Source organism: Nycticebus coucang, chromosome X (genome assembly GCF_027406575.1).
Source record: "Nycticebus coucang isolate mNycCou1 chromosome X, mNycCou1.pri, whole genome shotgun sequence".
NCBI classification, from domain to species: domain Eukaryota; kingdom Metazoa; phylum Chordata; class Mammalia; order Primates; family Lorisidae; genus Nycticebus; species Nycticebus coucang.
The window spans coordinates 186397471-186417395 of NC_069804.1; the positions used below are offsets into that span (position 1 = coordinate 186397471).

Genomic DNA, 19925 nt, shown 5'->3' on the forward strand with positions numbered 1-19925 from the left:
AGAGACATTGACATTTGGAACTAAATAGGAAACTATGAGATGAAACTAACCTCTTATAGCCACCTCATCATTGATAAACCAAACTAGAACATGCACTGAGGAAAAGCATCCCTATTCAATGAATGGTGCTGGGAGAACTGGATAACCACATGTAAAAGACTGAAACTGGACCCACACCTCTTACCACTTAGAAAAATTGATTCAAGATGGATAAAAGATTTAAATATAAGGCATGAAACAATAAAAATCTTCAAAGAAAGTGTGGGATAAACACTTGAGGATATTGGCCTGGGGAAAGATTTTATGAAGAATACTTCCATGGCAATTGCAACAAGAAAAATAAACAAATGGAATTTAATTAAGCTGAAACACTCTGTACTGTGAAGGAAACAACAACCAAAGCAAATAAACAACCTTCAGAATGGGACAAGATATTTGCATATTATGAATTGGACAAAAGCCTGATAATTAGTATCTATAAATAACTCAATCACCAAAAAAGGCCAAATAATCTCATATATCACTGGGCAAGAAATATCAATATAACCTTCTCTAAAGAAGACAGACAAATGGCTAACAAACATATGAAAAAATGCTCATCGTCCCTAATCATCAGAGAAATGCAAATCAAAACTACCCTGAGATACCACCTAACTCCAATGCAAATGGCCCACATTACAAAGTCTCAAAGCTACAGATGCTGGCATGGATATGGAGAGAAGGGAACACTTTCACACTGTTGGTGGTATTGTAAACTAATACAACCATGTTCTTGTCTTGATCACTGTTGTGGTAAAGGACAAGAACCTTTCAATCAGCCAAAAGTGAGTCTATTCTGTTCTGCATCAGAATTACCTGGTAAGGTGCTCCCCCTGTGACAAGACTAAGATAGGGATTTTCTTTCTTTACAAGGTGGAGAACAGGAAGGGCAGCTCTGGTTTCCAACTGAGAAGAGTCCCTGACATACTGTATCTATTTTCACAGTCATAGCCCTGGAAAACTAAAAAACACAATTGTGGTCATTTATGAGAACTCTTAAAATACTTTGAAGAGACATTTTCTTTCCTGGTGGCTGTACAAGAAAGCACAAGGTCCTTCTTTTCGGCAAGGCATTATTCAGTTTTGTTAAAGTGTAACCTGTGTTCTCTTACATTTGTGACTTGAAATCCCTTTATAATCAGATAACCAATGGGGCATCTCTCTGAACCTGACCTTATTTCCACTCAGTGGAAATACTTCCCCAGTCAGTTTATATCATCTCCTATAGGTATATCTTTGACTCTGTTGCTGCTGTATAATACACATTATTTGAGGAGGTGAGCGATTAAGATAAATTCCAGTATTAAATTCCCAGTGATACAATGATAAAGATGGTGCCAATGGAAATGGAAAATAATCAGCAGATAATGCTGACTTCATAGTGTCTAGCCATGTGGGGAAGTGGAGTTCCGAAATCTCAGAAGGAACTGAGTGATTCAGCAGTAAGGTCAGCACTACTAAGATAGGTTTTTGGTATGAGCTGGGCGTGGTGGTTCACGTCTGTAATCCTAACACTTTGGGAGGCCAAACCAGGTGGATTGCTTGAGCTCTGAAGTTCTAGACTAGCCAGAGCAAGAGCAAGACCCCGTCTCTACTAAAAATAGAAAAACTGAGGCAACAGGATCACTTGAGTCCAGGAGTCTGAGCTTGCTGTGAGCTATGATGATGCCACAACACTCTATCCGAGTGGCAGAGGACTCTATGTCAAAAAAAAAAAAAGTGTTTGGTATTGATGTAATAGTAGACCCAAAGGGTGTGTGGCTACACAGAGAAGAGGTTTGTGTGGAAAATAGAAATATTTAGATTCAAGATCTAGGAGGAGAAAGATGTGTGGTAAACTGAGAAGAAACTGGTAAAAATGTAGGAGGACAAGACATAGAAAATAAAACAGGGGTCAACTGTGCAGAGGAGATTGAAATGAGGATTTAGCATTAAGATATTAGGGACATTTAAACAAGCATTGTCAGTGAAATACTGGAGATGGAAAGAAGCCTGATTCTAGGGGCAGTGGTTCTCAACCTTCCTAGTGCCGCCATTTATTTTCATTGTTACAAAGGGTCCGTGACCCACAGGTTGAGAACCACTGTTCTAGGGAGTTTAGAGGTAAATGAGTGATGTATAGCCATGGAGCAGAGAATGTCATTTGTGTGTATAGGAGAATTTCTGGATGTGGGGACAAGGTTGAGGACACAAAAGCCATAAGGCATTAAGAGATATTAAACACACAAGAGAGACGGAAGATAATTAATATAACAAAACCTAGGAGGAAGCCCAAAAATCACCATTACTTTGAAGTAAAGGAAAGGAGAAGTGAGGGAACATTGAACTTTTCAGTGAAGTAAGAGGTTCAGAAACCAGGGGCTGGGTATTTGGAGATTAGAAATGAAGAGAGAGGTTGCATTTATGGCCTTTATGGAGCAGGATAGTCAGTTAATCCTCTTCTTATTTTTAATTTTGTGTTTTAAACCTTTCACAACCTTCTCTGTTTGAACATGCAGTAGGGAAAGATAGGCAATGAGGACAGGTAGTGGGGCATTGGAGGATAACATGGGATCAGGAACCACTGGAGTGTCTTAAGCAGAGGTATGACACAATCTGGCTTACCTTTTCAAGGTATCACTGGATACTAGGTTGGGAACAGACTGCAGAATGGCAAAGGTGGAAAGCTTGGAAACCAGATAGTGATGGTGGCTTTGTTGGGTCAAGGTAGCAGTTGAAGAGGAGATGGTATGAGGTGATCAAATTCTCATTTTGTTTTAAAGATAGAACTAATAGGATTTGCTGATGAATTGGGGATAGGGTATGACAGAAAGAGGAGTCAACAGTATCCTTAACTTTGAGAGGCTGAAGTAGGAGGATTGCTTGAGGACAGAAGTTCCAGACCAACCTGGGCAACATTGGGAGGCCCCATCTCTAAAAAAGTAAAAATGAAAAATATTAGCCAGGTATGGTGGTACGCACCTGTACTCCCAGCTACTTAGAAGACTGAGGCAGGAGGATATCCTGAGGCTAGGAGTTCAAGGCTACAGTGAGCTATGATGGTGCCACTGTACTCCAGCCTGGGCATCAGAGTGAGACCCCATCTCTTCCAGGAAAGAATGTCTTTAAGGTTTCCGCTTCAAATGATAAACATCTGGAAGGATAGAATTGCTGCTGACAAAGGTAGGGAAAAATCTTGGAGTAGTAAATCTTTTGGGAAAAATCAACGATTTGATTTTACACTTGTTAAGTTTGAAACATCTGTTAGGCCAGTGATACTCACCTAGAGTGGCTTTGGTATATGAATTGTCTGTGACCATTGAGATAAGGAGCTTACACTGAACATAAATCATCTAGTCACTAAGCGCATTGTTTAGTTCAGTTCAGATTACTTTTTTTTTTTTTTTTTGTAGAGACAGAGTCTCACTTCTTTATGGCCCTCAGTAGAGTGCCTTGGCATCAAACAGCTCACAGCAACCTCCAACTCCTGGGCTTAAGTGATCCTCCTGCCTCAGCCTCCCGAGTAGCTGGGACTACAGGCGCCCGCCACAACACCCAGCTATTTTTTGGTTGCAGTTGCCCGGGTCCGGGTTTGAACCCGCCACCCTCAGTATATGGGGCCGGCGCCTTACTGACTAAGCCACAGGCGCCGCCCACATTTTTTTTTTAAGAAGTCTTTTCTTGCTTTCTTTGCTGCTTACAAAGAACAATGTTAAAATCAGAAGGCCATAGGTTCCCTAACCCATTTTAACTAATCATTTCAAATTTTTTTTGGTGCCTGTTTATTATATCTTTTTCAAAAATTAAGTAACCATATAGTGGTGTTTTCTTTCTACTCTCCACAATGTTGAATTTAATTATATTGTAATCATTTCTATACGGTAGTTTCCTCTAAGGGTTTATTCAATAATAATTCTCTACTTGTATCCTTTTTATTTTATTTTTTATTTTGGATTAATATAAGGGTACATACAATTAGGTTACATGGTTTGTGTTTGTTAGGTAAAGTCCAAGTTGTAATTGAGTCCTTCTGTACTTCTGTTCTTTAATAGCAAGTCTAACATACTTGCTTTCCTAGGACCGATCAAAAGGCTTTTTATACAAAATATCTTTTCTCCTTCCAAAGCTTTTCACTTTGCTTCCCCTGGAGGAAATTGTCAAGTTTGGGGCAGTGGGGACTGAAGTTTTCAATTTCTCTTTCTATGCTAGATTTCATAGCAGGGATATTCATGGGCTAGGCAGCCTAGAGTCATTAAAAAGATTTTTATTTAATTGCAGACGGTCCATAGTACTACCCTAACATAGCAAAGTGTTTATATATTGACAAATCACATTGTCCTTAGAATATGTCTATGTTCTTCCTGTAGAATCTGAAGCTAAGAATTCAGATTCTTCCTAAGAATCTGAAGCTATTATCTTTAAATATTTAAGCTATTTGAGCTTATTGACGGAAGATTTTTTATTTTTATTCACTTTGTTTTATTCATTTTCAGATGTTCGCACACAAGCCATGTACCAGATGATGGATCAAGGCTTTGTAGGACTTATTTTTTCCTGTTTCATAGAAGATAAAAACACAAAGGTATTTGTGTGTGTGTTGTGTTGTGTAGAGAGTAGAGAAAAATCTCTTTGCAGTCTTAATAGGGTGGCCAGGGAAGGTTTCAATGAGAAAGGTCATTGAGTCAGGACCTGAAGAAAGTGAGGGAGCAAGTCTTGTGGATTTCATGGGGGAAGAGCATTCTAGGCAGAGGAAATAGCCAGTACAAAGACCCTAAGGTGAGTGTGGCATGTCCATGGAACATCAAGGAAGTTGATGTGACTCCAGCAAAGTGAGGAAGAACATAACCCTATTTCCCAGTTTGCCACTGTCAGTCTTACTTTTACCCTATTATCCTAGTGTCCTATTTAGTTAGGGGGCCAGGTCTATAAGGCTTTGCCTTTGACTCTGAGTCAGGAAGTCACTGGAAGGTGACTTTATGTTTTAATGGGATATTTCTGGCTACTGTGTTGAGATCAGTCTGAACAGGGGACAAGGGATGGAGTGTAGCATTCATGGCATCAGTGAAACCAGTTAGGAAGATACTGCAGTAATCTACACAAGAGATAATGGGAGATTGACCATGGTCGTAGAAAAGGTGATGAGAAGGGATCTGATGCTTCATATATTTTCATGGCTAATAATAGTAACAATTACTACCATTTATCACCTATTGTGTGGCGTGTGCTTATTAGGCGCTTTACATAAATATGTTCTAACCCTGACAACAAGCCTAGAGGAATATAGTTTTCTCCATTTTATAGATAAACAAACTGAACCTCAGAGAGGTTAAGAAGCTATATCAATGGCTGGTTTCCCATACTCTGTTTGGATTCTGTTTGAATTTTATGTTCATGTCAAGAGGTTATATATGTATCAGTTAAACAAAAAGGAAATTACTGTTTATCATTATAGGTGTGAATTCTCCCAGGAATGTCCTGTCATTTAGTATGTTAGTTGTATTATCAGAATCTGTGTTAATAATGAATATTTTCCATAAAATCACTCTTTTTCAGAAATAGTACAGGTCAGCATTTTGAATTTTATGCTTCATTTGAAATTCTTTCAGCTTTGTCATCATAAACTTATTTACTGTTGTCATAAACAGTTGTTGAATAAGTTTGTCAGCTTTCAGCATAGCCGTTTGAATGATTAGGTTCTTAGTTTTTTGGTTCTTAAGTTTTCTTAACACTTTCCTGCTGTCACATGAGTAGGTGTGAAGTTGTAGCCATTTATTGTTAACTGAGTACATGATCCATCTTACAGAAATTGGTTTGTGGCATAGTCCATCTTTGGAGTCTCACTTAACTTTCTACTTCCACAGGGTCCTTTGAATTTGGGTTAGAGTCTGCTAAATTGCTATATCGTTCTCAATGTTAATTCTCCTTCTTTCTTCACGTGACCTTTCTTTCCTTTATTATTTTATTATTATTATTTTTTTTTTGGTAGACGGGCCGAGTACTCTACACTTGCTTCCAATCCATACAAGCCCAAAAGAGCTCAGAGTAAGTATGACAGAGATACCTGTATGATTGGTGAGCTAATCTCTACCAGGGAATTGATTGTTTTATTTCATTTTATTTGTTTCACTGGTAAGACACTAAGAACTCTGTATATCTACTTATACCCATTAACAGCTCTATGAGGAGTTAGAATCTGTGTAGCAGCTTGGATATTGGGAGTCTAGACAGCTAAGATCACCACAGTCCTGCTCCACATTTCCTATACTTACCCTAACCTGAATTGTACTGCTGCTTTTCCTTTCTCTGGTGAATTGTAAGACAAGGACTAAGTGTACAGGGTATTACAGATTTGCACAGATTCTTGTCTTTGCTGTGCAATAAACTTGATTTCAGTATTATTATATCTCATTTAAATGTCTGCATAAGTCAGTTCCCTCATTAAAATTCAATTTGATCTAAATTATCAGACCTTAATTGAGAACCTACTATATGCCAAGCACCAGTAGCACTGAGGATGCAGAGTTGAAACCCAAGTTCATTGTCTAATTGGGAAATAGAAACAAAGACTGTCTTACATGATTTTTCTTATAATCTCTGACAATTCATTATTATAGCATTGTTTGGAATGACAATGAATTGGGAAAACTTAGATGTATATCAGTATAGAACTGATTAAATTATGATGCATTCGTATAACTGAGTGATATGCAGCTATAAAATAAAACAACAATGAGGAAGTTTGGTGGTAATATACAAAAATCTTCAAGATATACTGTTAAATGAACAAGGTGGGGTATAAAGGCAGTGATTTAGTATGGTTTTATTTATGTAAAAGTGTGGAAGAGAAATAGATAATTAAACACACCTGCATATTTGATTCCAGAAATGTCTGGAAACACATTAGTCACCTTAGTAGTGACGAAGTGGGTATGAGGGAATGGGGTGTGTGAAGAATTCTTCATTGTGTCATTTTCAAAGATTTGGAATATAGAAGTGTTACCTAATCAAAAAACATAATTTACCTGCATATTTGATTCCAGAAATGTCTGGAAACACTTTAGTCACCTTAGTAGTGACGAAGTGGGTATGAGGGAATGGGGTGTGTGAAGAATTCTTCATTGTGTCATTTTCAAAGATTTGGAATATAGAAGTGTTACCTAATCAAAAAAAATTATTTAAAAAATTTTTACACATTAGTACATGCATAAAATATCAAATTGTATAGAAGAGCTTATAATAGTCTCAGTTCACAAAAGGATCACCTAATTTTGTTTTTATTTCTTCAGTTTACTTTAATGTTTCTAAATAATGTACTTATGATACTCCTTCTTGATTTACCAATTGTAGATATTGTCTGTTTTTCTTCTTTCTTACCGTGTCCTTTTGCTCTCGTAAGTCAAGATTCAATTTACTTACACTGCCTGATCTCTATTCTTCCCAATGTAGTTACTTAACTGTTGAGTTCTTCTCTTGGTTACTTTTCTAATCTTAAATAAAATTTACCCCTTTATTTATTCAGTTAATAAATGATAACAGATGACATCTTTGGTGCCCTGTTATTACTTGTAGTTTTACCCTAAGCCTTTATATTTTCAAACTATCTTTTGTGTTTGTAACCAGGTTGTTCCATGAAACCCTCTGTCTTCCTACCCTAATGTAGTATTTTCTGTAGGCCTGCCACATGGCTGACATCTTGCAACTTTCCTTCATTTTTCTTCTGTATTAGATCCACAAGGGTCTGGTTTCATGTCATCTTTCTTGGTTTAATGTATCATTTTGCTGGAAAAGACCCTCTAGTTACTTCCTAAGAATGATACGCATTTGAGCTAAACATTCTGAGTTCTACTTGTCTGAAATGTTTTAGTAACCTTACTAGATTAAGAATTCTAAATAGATATTTTCCCCCTCAGAACATTAAGGCATTGTTCTCTTGTTTCAAAATATCCAGTATTATGGATGATAAATCTTTTGCCAGTCCAACTCTTATTTTGTAGGGTATTTTTCTCTCTCTTTCTCTGGCAACTTTTAAGGAATTTCTTGTTATTCTTGATGCTGTGGAATTTTTAGGATGTAGGTATTTTATTCAAACTGCTGTATTCTTTCAAACAGCATTTGTTTTTCAGCTCTGGGAATATCTCTATTGTTTTCTTTTGTATCTCCAGGTAAAATATTACACAACTTAATCAGTTCTTGGGGAGAGAAAAATCTTTCTTATAATTCAGTCCAATTTCATAATTTAAAGTTTCTTCAAGTTTAAATCAGTCTTTGGGGAATAAGTTTCATTCCTTCAGTTACTCCCTTTATTCCCCAGGTTAACTCTAAGATGGCATGAGTAGTGTTGGGGAGATGACTGGTCTCATGCTGGTCATGGAAATCAGGGCAGGAGTCTTTGTTCTCATAGTCAATATTCTCCTTAACTTAACCAATATACTCTTCTCTCCTGGACTTGAAGTCAGAAGAGAAGGAGACATATCACCACTTTCCTCTTTCATAGCTCTCTCTCTTCCTCTCCCCATAATTTAGTAGGATGGACTTATTACACACTTTTCTGTATTCTTCTATAATTCTACCCTATGTTTATATTTTCTAAAACTCCTATCAGTCAGATATTACAGGTCCTAGATTGACCTTAGTGATTCTTTTCATTCATATTTTCTGTCACTTATTATGTTATAGTTTCTCAGACACTTTCTTGATTTTTAACTTTCAGCCCTTCCACTTATTTATTTATTGTGACCATTTTATGTTTTTAATGTCTTAAGAGTTTTTTCTTCATTTGCTGGTTACTCCCATTTCCCAGCATCCTATGATACTGAAATGTTAAGTTTCATTCTGTTTTTTTCCTGTTTCTTCTGATAGTATTTTTTCTGTTTAGTTTTATTTTAATATTTTCTGTCCATCCATTTTGAAGAACAAGGCAACAAAAAGTGAAGTTATATTCATCATTTGTGGCATTGGTTTATCAACAGGAGGATTTGGGTGAGTGGGAGCCATTTTATTCAGGTATCAGTAAGTGCTAGACTTGAGATATCTTGCTATGGGACACCAATCTTACCAGTTCCTATCATATTTCCTCTCAGATAATTTGTTATTATTGTTATTATTAGCTGTCAATTAGAAGAAATGTTGGCACTGCTGCTGTTCTTTCTAGTGAAGAAAATAATGAAATGATTTTTACTTAAGAGTAAAAGCCTATGGGCAGTGCCTGTGGCTCAGTGGGTAGGGTGCCAGCCCCATATACCTAGGGGGGTAGGTTCAAACCCTGCCCTGACCAAACTGCAACAACAACAAAAAAATAGCCGGGCGTTGTGGTGGGCGCCTGTAGTCCCAGCTGCTCAGGAGGCTGAGGCAAGAGAATCACCTAGGCCCAGGAGTTGGAGGTTGCTGTGAGCTGTGTGACGCCACGGCCCTCTACCAAGGGCAATAAAGTAAGACTCTGTCTCTACAAAAAAAAAAAAAAAAAAAAGAAAGCCTGGTTGCTAAACATTTGGTTTATATGTAGGCTCAATCATGGAAGAACACAAAACAAAGGAGTAGCTGTACTCATAGGTTTAATCACATAAAGAGAGAAGCATAATAAAGCAACTTAATAAAGTTGTTTATAAATTTCTAGGGTGACGGTTGAGCAATAAATGCATAGATCTGATCCTAATTAGCATAACTGAGAACAGAATTAATAAATATGCCACCAGTAGGTCCCATAGTGACCAGTAGGTGGTGCAAGTGCAGGAAAGGTCTAAAGAACACTCAAAAGGCTCTGAAAACTTGAGTTGACATTGGAACCACTTCCATAGTTGTTCTCATAGTCAGTATGAGAACAGTATATGGGAATTTCAACCTGAAGTAGGTGGATTGTATACTAAAACAAAAATAATATTCTCCATAGAATATAAATAAGACCCAATGTCTCTTAACATAAGATTCAAAATTCTCCTAATGCTATTCAGAATTACTTGGCATGTGAAGAACTGGGAACATTTTGATTTGCATGCAAAGGAACATATAGAGAGCTGGTTTGGTGCCCATAGCTCAGTGATTAGGGCACCAGCCACACACACTGGGGCTGGCAGGTTCTAACCTAGCCCAGGCCCACTAAAAACAACAATGACAACTGCAAGAAAAAAATAGCCAGGCGTTGTGGCAGACCCCTAAGTACTCGGGAGGCTGAGGCAAGAGAATCACTTAAGCCCAAGAGTTTGAAGTTGCTGTGAGCTGTAACGCCATGGCACTGTACCCAGGGTGACATAGTGAGACTCTGTCTCAAAAAAGAAAAAAAAAAAAGAACATTTAGAGAAGCCAATACTGAGGGTAATACTAGCATAGGAAGTCTCTGATAAAGACTTTAAAGCAACTACAGTTTGAATATCCCTTATCTGAAATGCTTGAAAACAGAAATGTTTCAAATTTTGGATTTTTTTCAAATTTTGGATATTTGCCTTATACTTACTAGTTGAACGTTTCTTATCTTAAAACATAAAAATCCAAAATGCTCCAATAATCATTTCCTTTGACTCTTACATCAGCACTCAAAAAATTTCAGATTGTAGAGCACTTTGGATTTCAGATTTTCAGATTAGGCATACTCAATTTACATTACCAAAATTTTAAAAAAAGTTACATACACTCTTGCAACAAATGTTTAAATAGAAAATCTCAGCAAATAAATTCAAGACATAAAAAATGTAAATTTTTGCATGGAAAAATAGAATCAGTAGAATACACGACTCACTGGATGGACTTGATGGTAGAACGGACATGATAGAGGAAAGAGTCAGTAAACTTTAATGATAGATCAATAGAAATAATACACTTGGAACAAGAAAGAAAAATAAACAGATTGACTAATAAAGTGAAATGGAAATAAATAAAGTGACAGCAAAAATGGTACAGTAGGAAACTTCAAAAACTCACTCCTCCACAAAGTGGGGAATAATCTGTCAAGAAATTTTAGAAACAAAAAAAAAAGAAATTTTAGAAATAACTTGATTGGAATTCTAGAAACTGATTAAAACTTTACAGCAACTAGATAAATGCTTCATCAAAAGAAAAAAAAAAAAACAGAATCTTAGAGTTTAAAGAAATATTTATTAAGACATGATTGCAAGAGGGACTTTACCTAACAATTGCAATCAGTGTAACTGGCTTATTGTACCCTCAATGAATCCCCAACAATAAAAAAAAAAAAAAAAAAGAAATATTTATTAAGCTAGCAGACAACTCCTAAGGTAACAGGAAAGATATCTCAGTGGCTGCTTATAACAAGGAATACAGGCAATAATAATTAGTTCAGAAAAGTCAGTAAACTCATAAACAAAATAAAATATAGTAATCATCAACGATAACTTTGGTGAGGGAGTAGAATCTAATTCCCATAGTTGCCATTTTATAATTCTAAAATGTCTGGTTTCTAACAAAAATTATGAAGCATTTGAAGAAACAAATTATGTTCTAATCATAAGAAAAAAGAAACTAATAATATACTTTCTCAGAGAGGTCAGAACAAGATGGCACACTAGGACTCTACAGCAATTTTCTCCTTGAAGAAAGATCAATTTGAACAACTATCCATGCATGTAAGTCCTTCATAAAAGCTAAAGAAACTAGTTAAGAGATCGCAGGACCTGGTTACAACATAATAATAAGAAAAGACACATTGAGTAGTGTAGGAAAGACAGTTTTACATTACCTATGTCCCCCTTCCCCTAATCCCAGATAGTACAACATGGAGAGAGATACCGTCTGGTTGGGGAAGAAGAAGGAGGTGACCACTGGACATTGCCTTGGATTCCAACACCAGGCCTATTACAGCTTAACCTAGCACTGGACTGATCCCCATATCTCATGGCTTCAGGCCAGTACACATGCACTGAGCCTCCGAACTTGCCTTGGTATGAGGCAGGAGTCCATAGCCCCTGCCATGTGCACTCACCTCTGTTCTGCATTATCAGTGGCCTACTACAGTGCCCTTGGGCTCTGGACAAAACTCAGCAGCAGGTAGGTCTTAGCTGTTTTGGGATTTGGGTGCATCCCAGTGCTGTCCTGACCTCAGCAGCCATGAACTTTGGGTACACTCCAATGCCATGCCACCCTCAGCAGCCACAGGATTCCATCCTGGCACTACACTGGGCACTATGGTCCTGGTATTACAGCATCCCCCAGTGCTGCAACAACTGCCTCTGTCCTGGGATTAGGGGACATACCAGATAGTTTGCTCAAAAACTCTGAATAGGCTTGCTGTAGAAGAGTATATTCTCAGACAAAGCCAGACTGCAAGGACTGTAATAAGTACCTACTTCTTCAATGCATAGACATAGTAGACTCATAACCACAAGGACCAAGAACAATCAAGAAAACATAAGATCCCCCAAAGGGAAAAAAAAAAAAAAACAAAACTAAGAGACCAGTAACTGATCTTAAAGAGATAGAGATATAGTAATAGAAACTACCTGATAAAGAATTCAAAATAACTTTCTTAAAAAGGTCAGCACCCATCAAGAAAATATAAAGAAACAATTCAAAAAATGAGGAAAGGATATTTTTAGTAGAGATGGAGTGTAACTCTTGTTCATTCTGATCTGGAACTCTTGATCACAAGTGATCTTCTTTCCTCAGTCTCCCAGAGTGCTGGGATTATAGGCATGAGCCACTGCATCTTGCTAGAAAACATGATCTCATATATAGGAAATCCTAAAGGTGTAGGATCAAAGCAGTAACATTGATAGATATAAAATCAACATTAAAAATTCATTAGCATTTTTATACTCTAACAGCAAACAATCTGGAAACAAAATCAAGAAGATAATCCCATGTACCTTCAAAATATATGTAAGAATAAATTTAACCAAGGAGATGAAGGATCTCTACATCTAAAACTATAAACCTTGATGAAAGATATTAAAGAAGATATAAATAGAAAAATATTCTGTGTTTGTGTATTGAAAGAGTATAAATATTGTCAAATGTCCATACTATCCATAGCAATCTACAGAGTCAGTTTTCTATTAGAATACCAATAAACTCTTCACAGAAATAGAAAAAAATCCTAAAATTTGTACGGAACCACAAAAGTCCCTAAATAGTTCTTTGCAAAAAGAACAGAAGTGGAGGCACCATACTACCTCTCACAAAATTTGATACACAGCTGTTGTAAGCAAAAACAGCATGGTACTAGCCTAAAAACACAAAATGGATGGAGCAAAACAGAGAATCTAGAAATCCATGCATTTACAGCCGACTTATATTCAACAAAGGTTATTAAGACCACACAATGGGGAAAGAACTGTCCAGTCAGTAAACAGTATTAGGAAAACTGGTTATCCACAGGCAGATGAATGAGATTAGGCTTTTACCTCTTTCTTAACATATACAAAAATCAACTCAAAATAGATTTAAGACTTACAAATGTGAGAACTGGAACTATGAAATTATTTGAAGAAACTGTAGAGGAAAACTTCCATGGCACTGGTCTGGGCAATGATTTTTTTTTTTTTTTTTTGGATGTGACCTCAAAAGCACAGGCAACAAAAGCAAAAATAGACAAATGGGATTATATCAAACTAAAAAGCTTCTACATGGTAAAGCAAACAATCAACAGAGTAAAGAGACACAGGAAGGGAGAAACTATTTGCAAACTATACATCTGATAAGGGGTCAATAACCAAACTATATGAGGAACTCAAACAACTCATTACTAGTAAGGTGAATTAAAAAATGGGCATACGACCTGAATAGACATTTCTCAGAAGACATACAAATGGCCAATGGGTATGTGAAAAAATTCTGAACATTACTAATTATTAGGAAAATGTAAATCAAAACCACAATGAGATAACACCTCACTTGTGATAGAATGGTGATCATCAAAAAATAAAATAAAATTTAACAAATGTTGGTGAGGTAGTGGAGAAAAAGGTACCCTTGCAGTGTTGGTAGTACTATAAATTAGTATAGCTATTAGGGAAAACAGTATGATGGTTCCTCAAACAATTAAAGATAGAACTACCATATGATTTAGCAGTCCCCCTACTGGGTATATATTCAAAGAAAGTGAAATCAGTATGCCAAAAAGATATCTGCACTCCCATGTTTAATGCACCACTCTTCACAGTAGCCAACACATGGAAGCAACCTAAGTATCCATTAGTAGCTGAATGACCAAAGAAAATGTGGTATGTATACACACAATGGAATCAGAATGGCATTCTATTCATCCATTAAGAGGTAGGAAATCTTGCCATTTGTGACATCATGAATGAACTTGAGGAACATTTGTTAAGTTAAATAAGTTAGGCACAGAAACAAATACTGCATGATCTCATGTGGGATCTAAAAAAGTTAATCTCATAAAAGTAGAGAGTGTATTGGTGGTTAGCAGAGGCTGGGATGGTTAAAGTAGAGAAAGAATGAGTTGGGGAGATGTTGGTCAAAGGGCACATAGTTACAGTTAGGAGAAATAGTTTTGAGAACCTCTTGTACAACATGGTAACTGAGAGCTTTGAGAACCTCTTGTACAGCATGGTAACTAGTTGATGATATATTGTATTCTGGAAAAATGCTAAGAGAGGATGTTAAGTATTCTCACTGCAAAAATTATAAGGTAATACATTTATTAGCTAGATTTAAGCATTCCACAATGTATATACATGTATACTTTGACATCATGTTTTATATGATAAATCATACCATTTTATATGTCGATTAGAAATAAATTTTAAAAATTTGAAAAACTAATAGATCCTTTCACTAAGAATCCAGACATTGGACTTACTAGAAAAAGACTTTAACTATTTAAAATATTTTAATGAGCTAACAGGAGTAATATATAAAGAACTGAAAGCCATGAGAATGACAGAATGTCAAATAGATAATATCAATAAAGAAAAAGAAATAATAAAATCGAAATAGGAATTCTGGACCTGACAAGTGCAATCACTACAGTGAAAATTTTACTAGAGAGGCTCAACAGTAGATTTCAGAAGGCAAAATAATCAGCAAACTTGAAGATAGGTCAACTAACAGTACCTAGTTTGATGTGTAAAAAGAATGAGTAAAAATGAATAAATGAATAGAACATAAGAGACCAGCAAGACACCATTAAATACACCAATATACTCAGAATTAAAGTCACAGAGGAAAATGAGAAAGGAAAGCATACAAAAAAATTTTGAGGAAATAATGGCTAAAAACTCCCCAAATTCGATGAAACACATGAATCTCCACATTGAAAAAGTTAAAGAAATCCAAGCAGAATAAACTCAAAGAAAACCCACGTCAAGGTGTATTATAATCAAAATTTTGGAAGGTAAACAACAAAGAATCTTGAAAGCAGCAATAGAGAAGTGTCTCATTAAATACAAGCCATCCTCAATAAGACTGAGAGGCAGTATCTCATCAGAAACTAGCAATGGGCTAACATGTGTATAGTCAAAGTGTTGATGGAAAAAAACCTTTATAATATGGTGTAATAATTTTCTGTAATGAAGTTATATCAATGAAATTATACAGTCACCTTTGGAGTACTACCGTTGACTATTTGGTAACTGTAGTGGTATTCAGCAATGAGGTATGTAACACTTTTTTTTTTTTTTTTTTTAGAGGCAGAGTCTTACTTTGTCGCCCTTGGTAGAGTGCTGTGTCATCACAGCTCACAGCAACCTCCGGCTCTTGGGCTTAGGCGATTCTCTTGCCTCAGCCTCCCAAATAGCTGGGCTACAGGCACTCACCACAACTCCCGGCTATTTTTTTTGTTGTTGTTGTTGTTGCACTTTGGCTGGGGCTAGGTTTGAACGCACCACCCTTGGTATATAGGGCCAGCGGCCTACTCACTGAGCCACAGGCACCGCCCCATAACACTTTTCCTAGGATGAGTTTGGTAACTTAATAGTCAGACCTTGTATGATGACAGCTCTGATGGCCATTTCGGAAAGAGTTCCAAAATTGCTTTGAAGTGTGAACTAGGTGCTGGCATCAGTGCATAGTTTCCCAAGGGTAGTACCTCAAAGGTGACCCTAGTGATATGCATTAATGAAGTATACAGCATTTTTCCCAAGGTGAATTTGCAACTTTATTGTCAAACCTTGTATTCAAAGTAACAGATGTTATCAATATATATTGAGTATTATAACTTTGGTATGGTTTTTTCCTTTCTTAAAATGCAAATGCATTTTTTGTAACTTTTGTTTGTATGTATATATATATGTGTGTGTATATAGGCATATATATACACACACACATACACATATAAAATCCCTAAAAATCCCCCCAAAGCTACCAAAATCAATTCTGTTTCTGTATACCAGCAACAAGCAATCCAAAAGGGAAATTAAGAAAAGAATTCCATTTATCATACCCTGTTTTCCCGAAAATAAGACATCCTTCGAAAATAAGACCTACTCACAGTAAAGATAAGACGTCCCCTGAAAATATGACCTAGCGCATCTTTGGGAGCACACCTTAAAATAAGACACTGTCTTATTTTCGGGGAAACAGGGTAATATCCACAATAATAAAATACTTAGGAAGAAATTAACCAAGAAGGGGAGAGACTTGTACTTTTAAAACTAGAAAACTTTGCTGAAATTAAAGAATACCCAATAAATTCAAAGGCATCCTATATTCATGAATTAGAAGACTAAATGCTATTAAAATGACAGTATTTGCCAAAATGATCTACAGATTCATTGCAGTCCTTATTGAAATTCCCATGGCCTTTTTTTCAGAAATGGAAAACACAATCTTAGAATCCATATAGAATTGCAAAGGGTGCTGAATAGCCAAAACAGTGTTGAAAAAACAATGAAGTTGGATAAGTAACACTTCCAGATTTCAGAAGTTGCTACAAATCTACAGTAAATATGGAGCTGGCATAAATATAGACATATGGAACAATGGAATAGAATTGGGAGTCCAGAAAAAAAAAAACAAATATCCATTGCCAATTAATTTTCAACAAGGGTGCTAAATGTCATTCAATGAGTGAATTATAGTCTGTTCAAAAAGTTATGCTTTGGGAACTGGCTATCCAAATGTAAAAGAGTGATGTCAGACTCCTACCTCCTGTCATTTATAAGAATTAACTCAAATCAGTAATCTAAATGTAAGTGTTAAAATCTTAAAACACTTAGAAGAAAACATGGGGCAAATCTTCATGACATTTGATTTGGCAGTAGATTCTTAGATATGGTACCAATAACATGAATAACAAGAAAAAATAAATATAATTGGACTTTATAAAAATTTAAAACTTTTTTGGATCAAATGACATTACCAAGAATGTGAGGATTTGGTAGCTCATGCTTATAATCCTAGCACTCTTGAAAGCTGAGGTGGGAGGATCAATTGAGCTCAGAAGTTTGAGACCAGCCTGAGGAAGAGTAAGACCTGATCTCTACTAAAAATAGAAAACTTAGCTAGTCTTGTGGCAGGTACCTATAGTACCCACTATGCTAGAGGCTGAATCAGGAGGATCACCTGAACCTAGGAATTTGAGGCTGTTATGAGCCATGATTGTGCCATTGTTCTCTAGCCTGGGCAACATAGCAAGACCCCCCTTTTCTGTATAAAAAGAAAAAAATGGCAAATTATATATCAGATAAGGTGTACTATCCATACTGTATGAAGAAGTCTACAACTCAACAGCAAAAAGATTAACAGCCCAGTTAAAAAAGGCAAAGGACTTGAATATACATTTCTCCAAAGATGATATATAAATAAACAACACACATGTGAAAAGATGCTTAACGTTATTATCCATTTGAAACATGCAAATCATGACATACCACTTTACACCTTCTAGGTTGACCATAATTAAAAAAAAATACAAAATTAAAGTGTTGGCAAAGATGTGGAGGAATTGGAACTTTTGGAACATTGCTAGTGGGAATGTAAATTCGTTCACCAGGCATAGAAAATAGTTTTGCAGTTCTTTAAAAAGTTAAAGAGGATTATCATATGATTTTGCAATTCCATTCCTAGGTATTTACTCAAAGAAATTAAAACCAGGCACCCAAACAAATACTTGTATATGAATATTCATAGCAGTGCTAGTCACAATTACCAAAACATGGAAACAACCCAAATGTCCACCAAATAAGAAATGAATGAACAAAATCTAATATTTTTTTTTACTGTAAGATTATGTTTTGGTCAATGATGAACTGCATATATGATAGTATTCCTATGAGATTATAGTAGAGGTGGAAAGAATTATTCTTGCCTAGTGACATCGTAGCCATCATTATATCATCATAGCACAATGCATTGTTCATGTGTTAGTGGTGATACTGGTGTAAACTAACCTACTGTGCTGCCTGTTTTAGTCTAGCACATATAATTATGTATAGAACATAGTACTAGTTAAGGATAAAAATGACTGTTACTGGTATATGTCTAATTATGCTGTAATTTTAATCATTATTTTAAAATATATATCTTCTACTTCTCGAAAAAAGTTAACTGTAATATAGCCTCAGGCAGGTCTTTGAGGAGGTGTTGTTACCATAGGCAATGACAGTTCCATGCCTCTTATTGCCCCTGAAGACTTCCCAGCAGGACAAGATGTGGAGGTGGCAGACATAGTGATAGTGATGATCCTGACCCTGTGTAGGCCTAGGATAATGTGTATGTTTGTGTCTTAGTTTCAACAAAAAAGTCTAAAAACTAAAAATAAAATAGAAAAAAGCTTATAGAATAAGGCTGTAAAGAAATAAAATACTTTTAGTTTTACACTGTATGTGTACTTTGAGCTAAGTTATTATGAAATAGTATAAAATTTTTAAATTAAAGTTTATAAAGTAACAAAGTTACAGTAAGCAAAGGTTAATTTATCACTGGCAAAAGAAAAAAATTAAGGCTCGGCACCTGTGTCAAGCGGCTAAGGTGCCAGCCACATACACCTGAGCTGGCGGGTTCGAATCCAGCCTGGGCCTGCCAAAACAACAATGACAGCTGCAACCAAAAAAAAAAATAGCCGGGCGTTGTGGCGGGTGCCTGTAGTCCCAGCTGTTTGGGAGGCAAAGGCAGGAGAATGGCTTAAGCCCAGGAGTTGGAGGTTGCTGTGAGCTGTGATGTCACGGCACTCTACCCAGGGCAACAGCTTGAGACTCTGTCTCAAAAGAAGAAAAAAGAAAAAATTAAAAAATAAATTTAGTATAGTCTAAGTGTAGAGTGTTTATAAGGTCTACAGGAGTGTACAGTAATATCTTAGACCAGGGGTGTCCAAACCATGGCCCATGGGCTGCATGCTGAATTTGTTAAAACTTTTTTGCTTATCTGTGGTGTTGGGCATCACAAAAAGTATGCTTGTACCTTATTTTTTTTTTTTGCTAATCAGCTTTTGTTGTGTGTGTGTATTTAACGTGTGGCCCAAGACAACACTTATTCTTCCACTGTGAAGCACAGAACGAAAAAAGGGTGGACAACCCTATCTAGACCTTCATATTCACTCCCCACTCACTCACTGCCTCACCCAGAGCAACTTCCAAGTCCTCTAAGGTCCATTCATGGTAAGTATCCTATATAGGCACACCATTTTTATCTTTTATATCATATTTATGCTGTGCCTTTCCTATGTTTAGATACATAAATACTTACTTTTGTGTTATAACTGCCTATATCATTCAATACAGTAATAAGCCACACAGCCTTATAGCCTAGGAGCAATAGGCTATACCATTAGTGTAGGTGTGTAGCAGGCCACAACACCTAGTTTCAAAGGACATAAAGCCAACCCTGTCTAAAATATGAGAAGTTGACAAATTTAGTTGCACTAGGAATTTTATACACACAATGAAGTAATCACCTAATTATACATTTCTCAGAATGTATCTCCACTGTTAAGTGACACAGGGACTATATATCCGTTCAAGGAAGTATTCATAAAAAGGAATGAGGTACAGAAACATGCTATG

At 36.3% G+C, this 19925-nt stretch overlaps 1 protein-coding gene across 1 annotated transcript in view; it reads left to right on the forward strand.

Moving 5' to 3' along the window:
- The window catches only part of BRCC3 (BRCA1/BRCA2-containing complex subunit 3), a 117245-nt gene that overhangs the window by 47638 nt on the left and 49682 nt on the right, over nt 1–19925 (forward strand). The window contains exons 6-7 of the mRNA XM_053580756.1: nt 4512–4600; nt 6005–6060. Of these exons, the coding sequence (XP_053436731.1) occupies nt 4512–4600; nt 6005–6060 (145 nt within the window). The remainder of the gene's footprint in view (nt 1–4511; nt 4601–6004; nt 6061–19925) is intronic.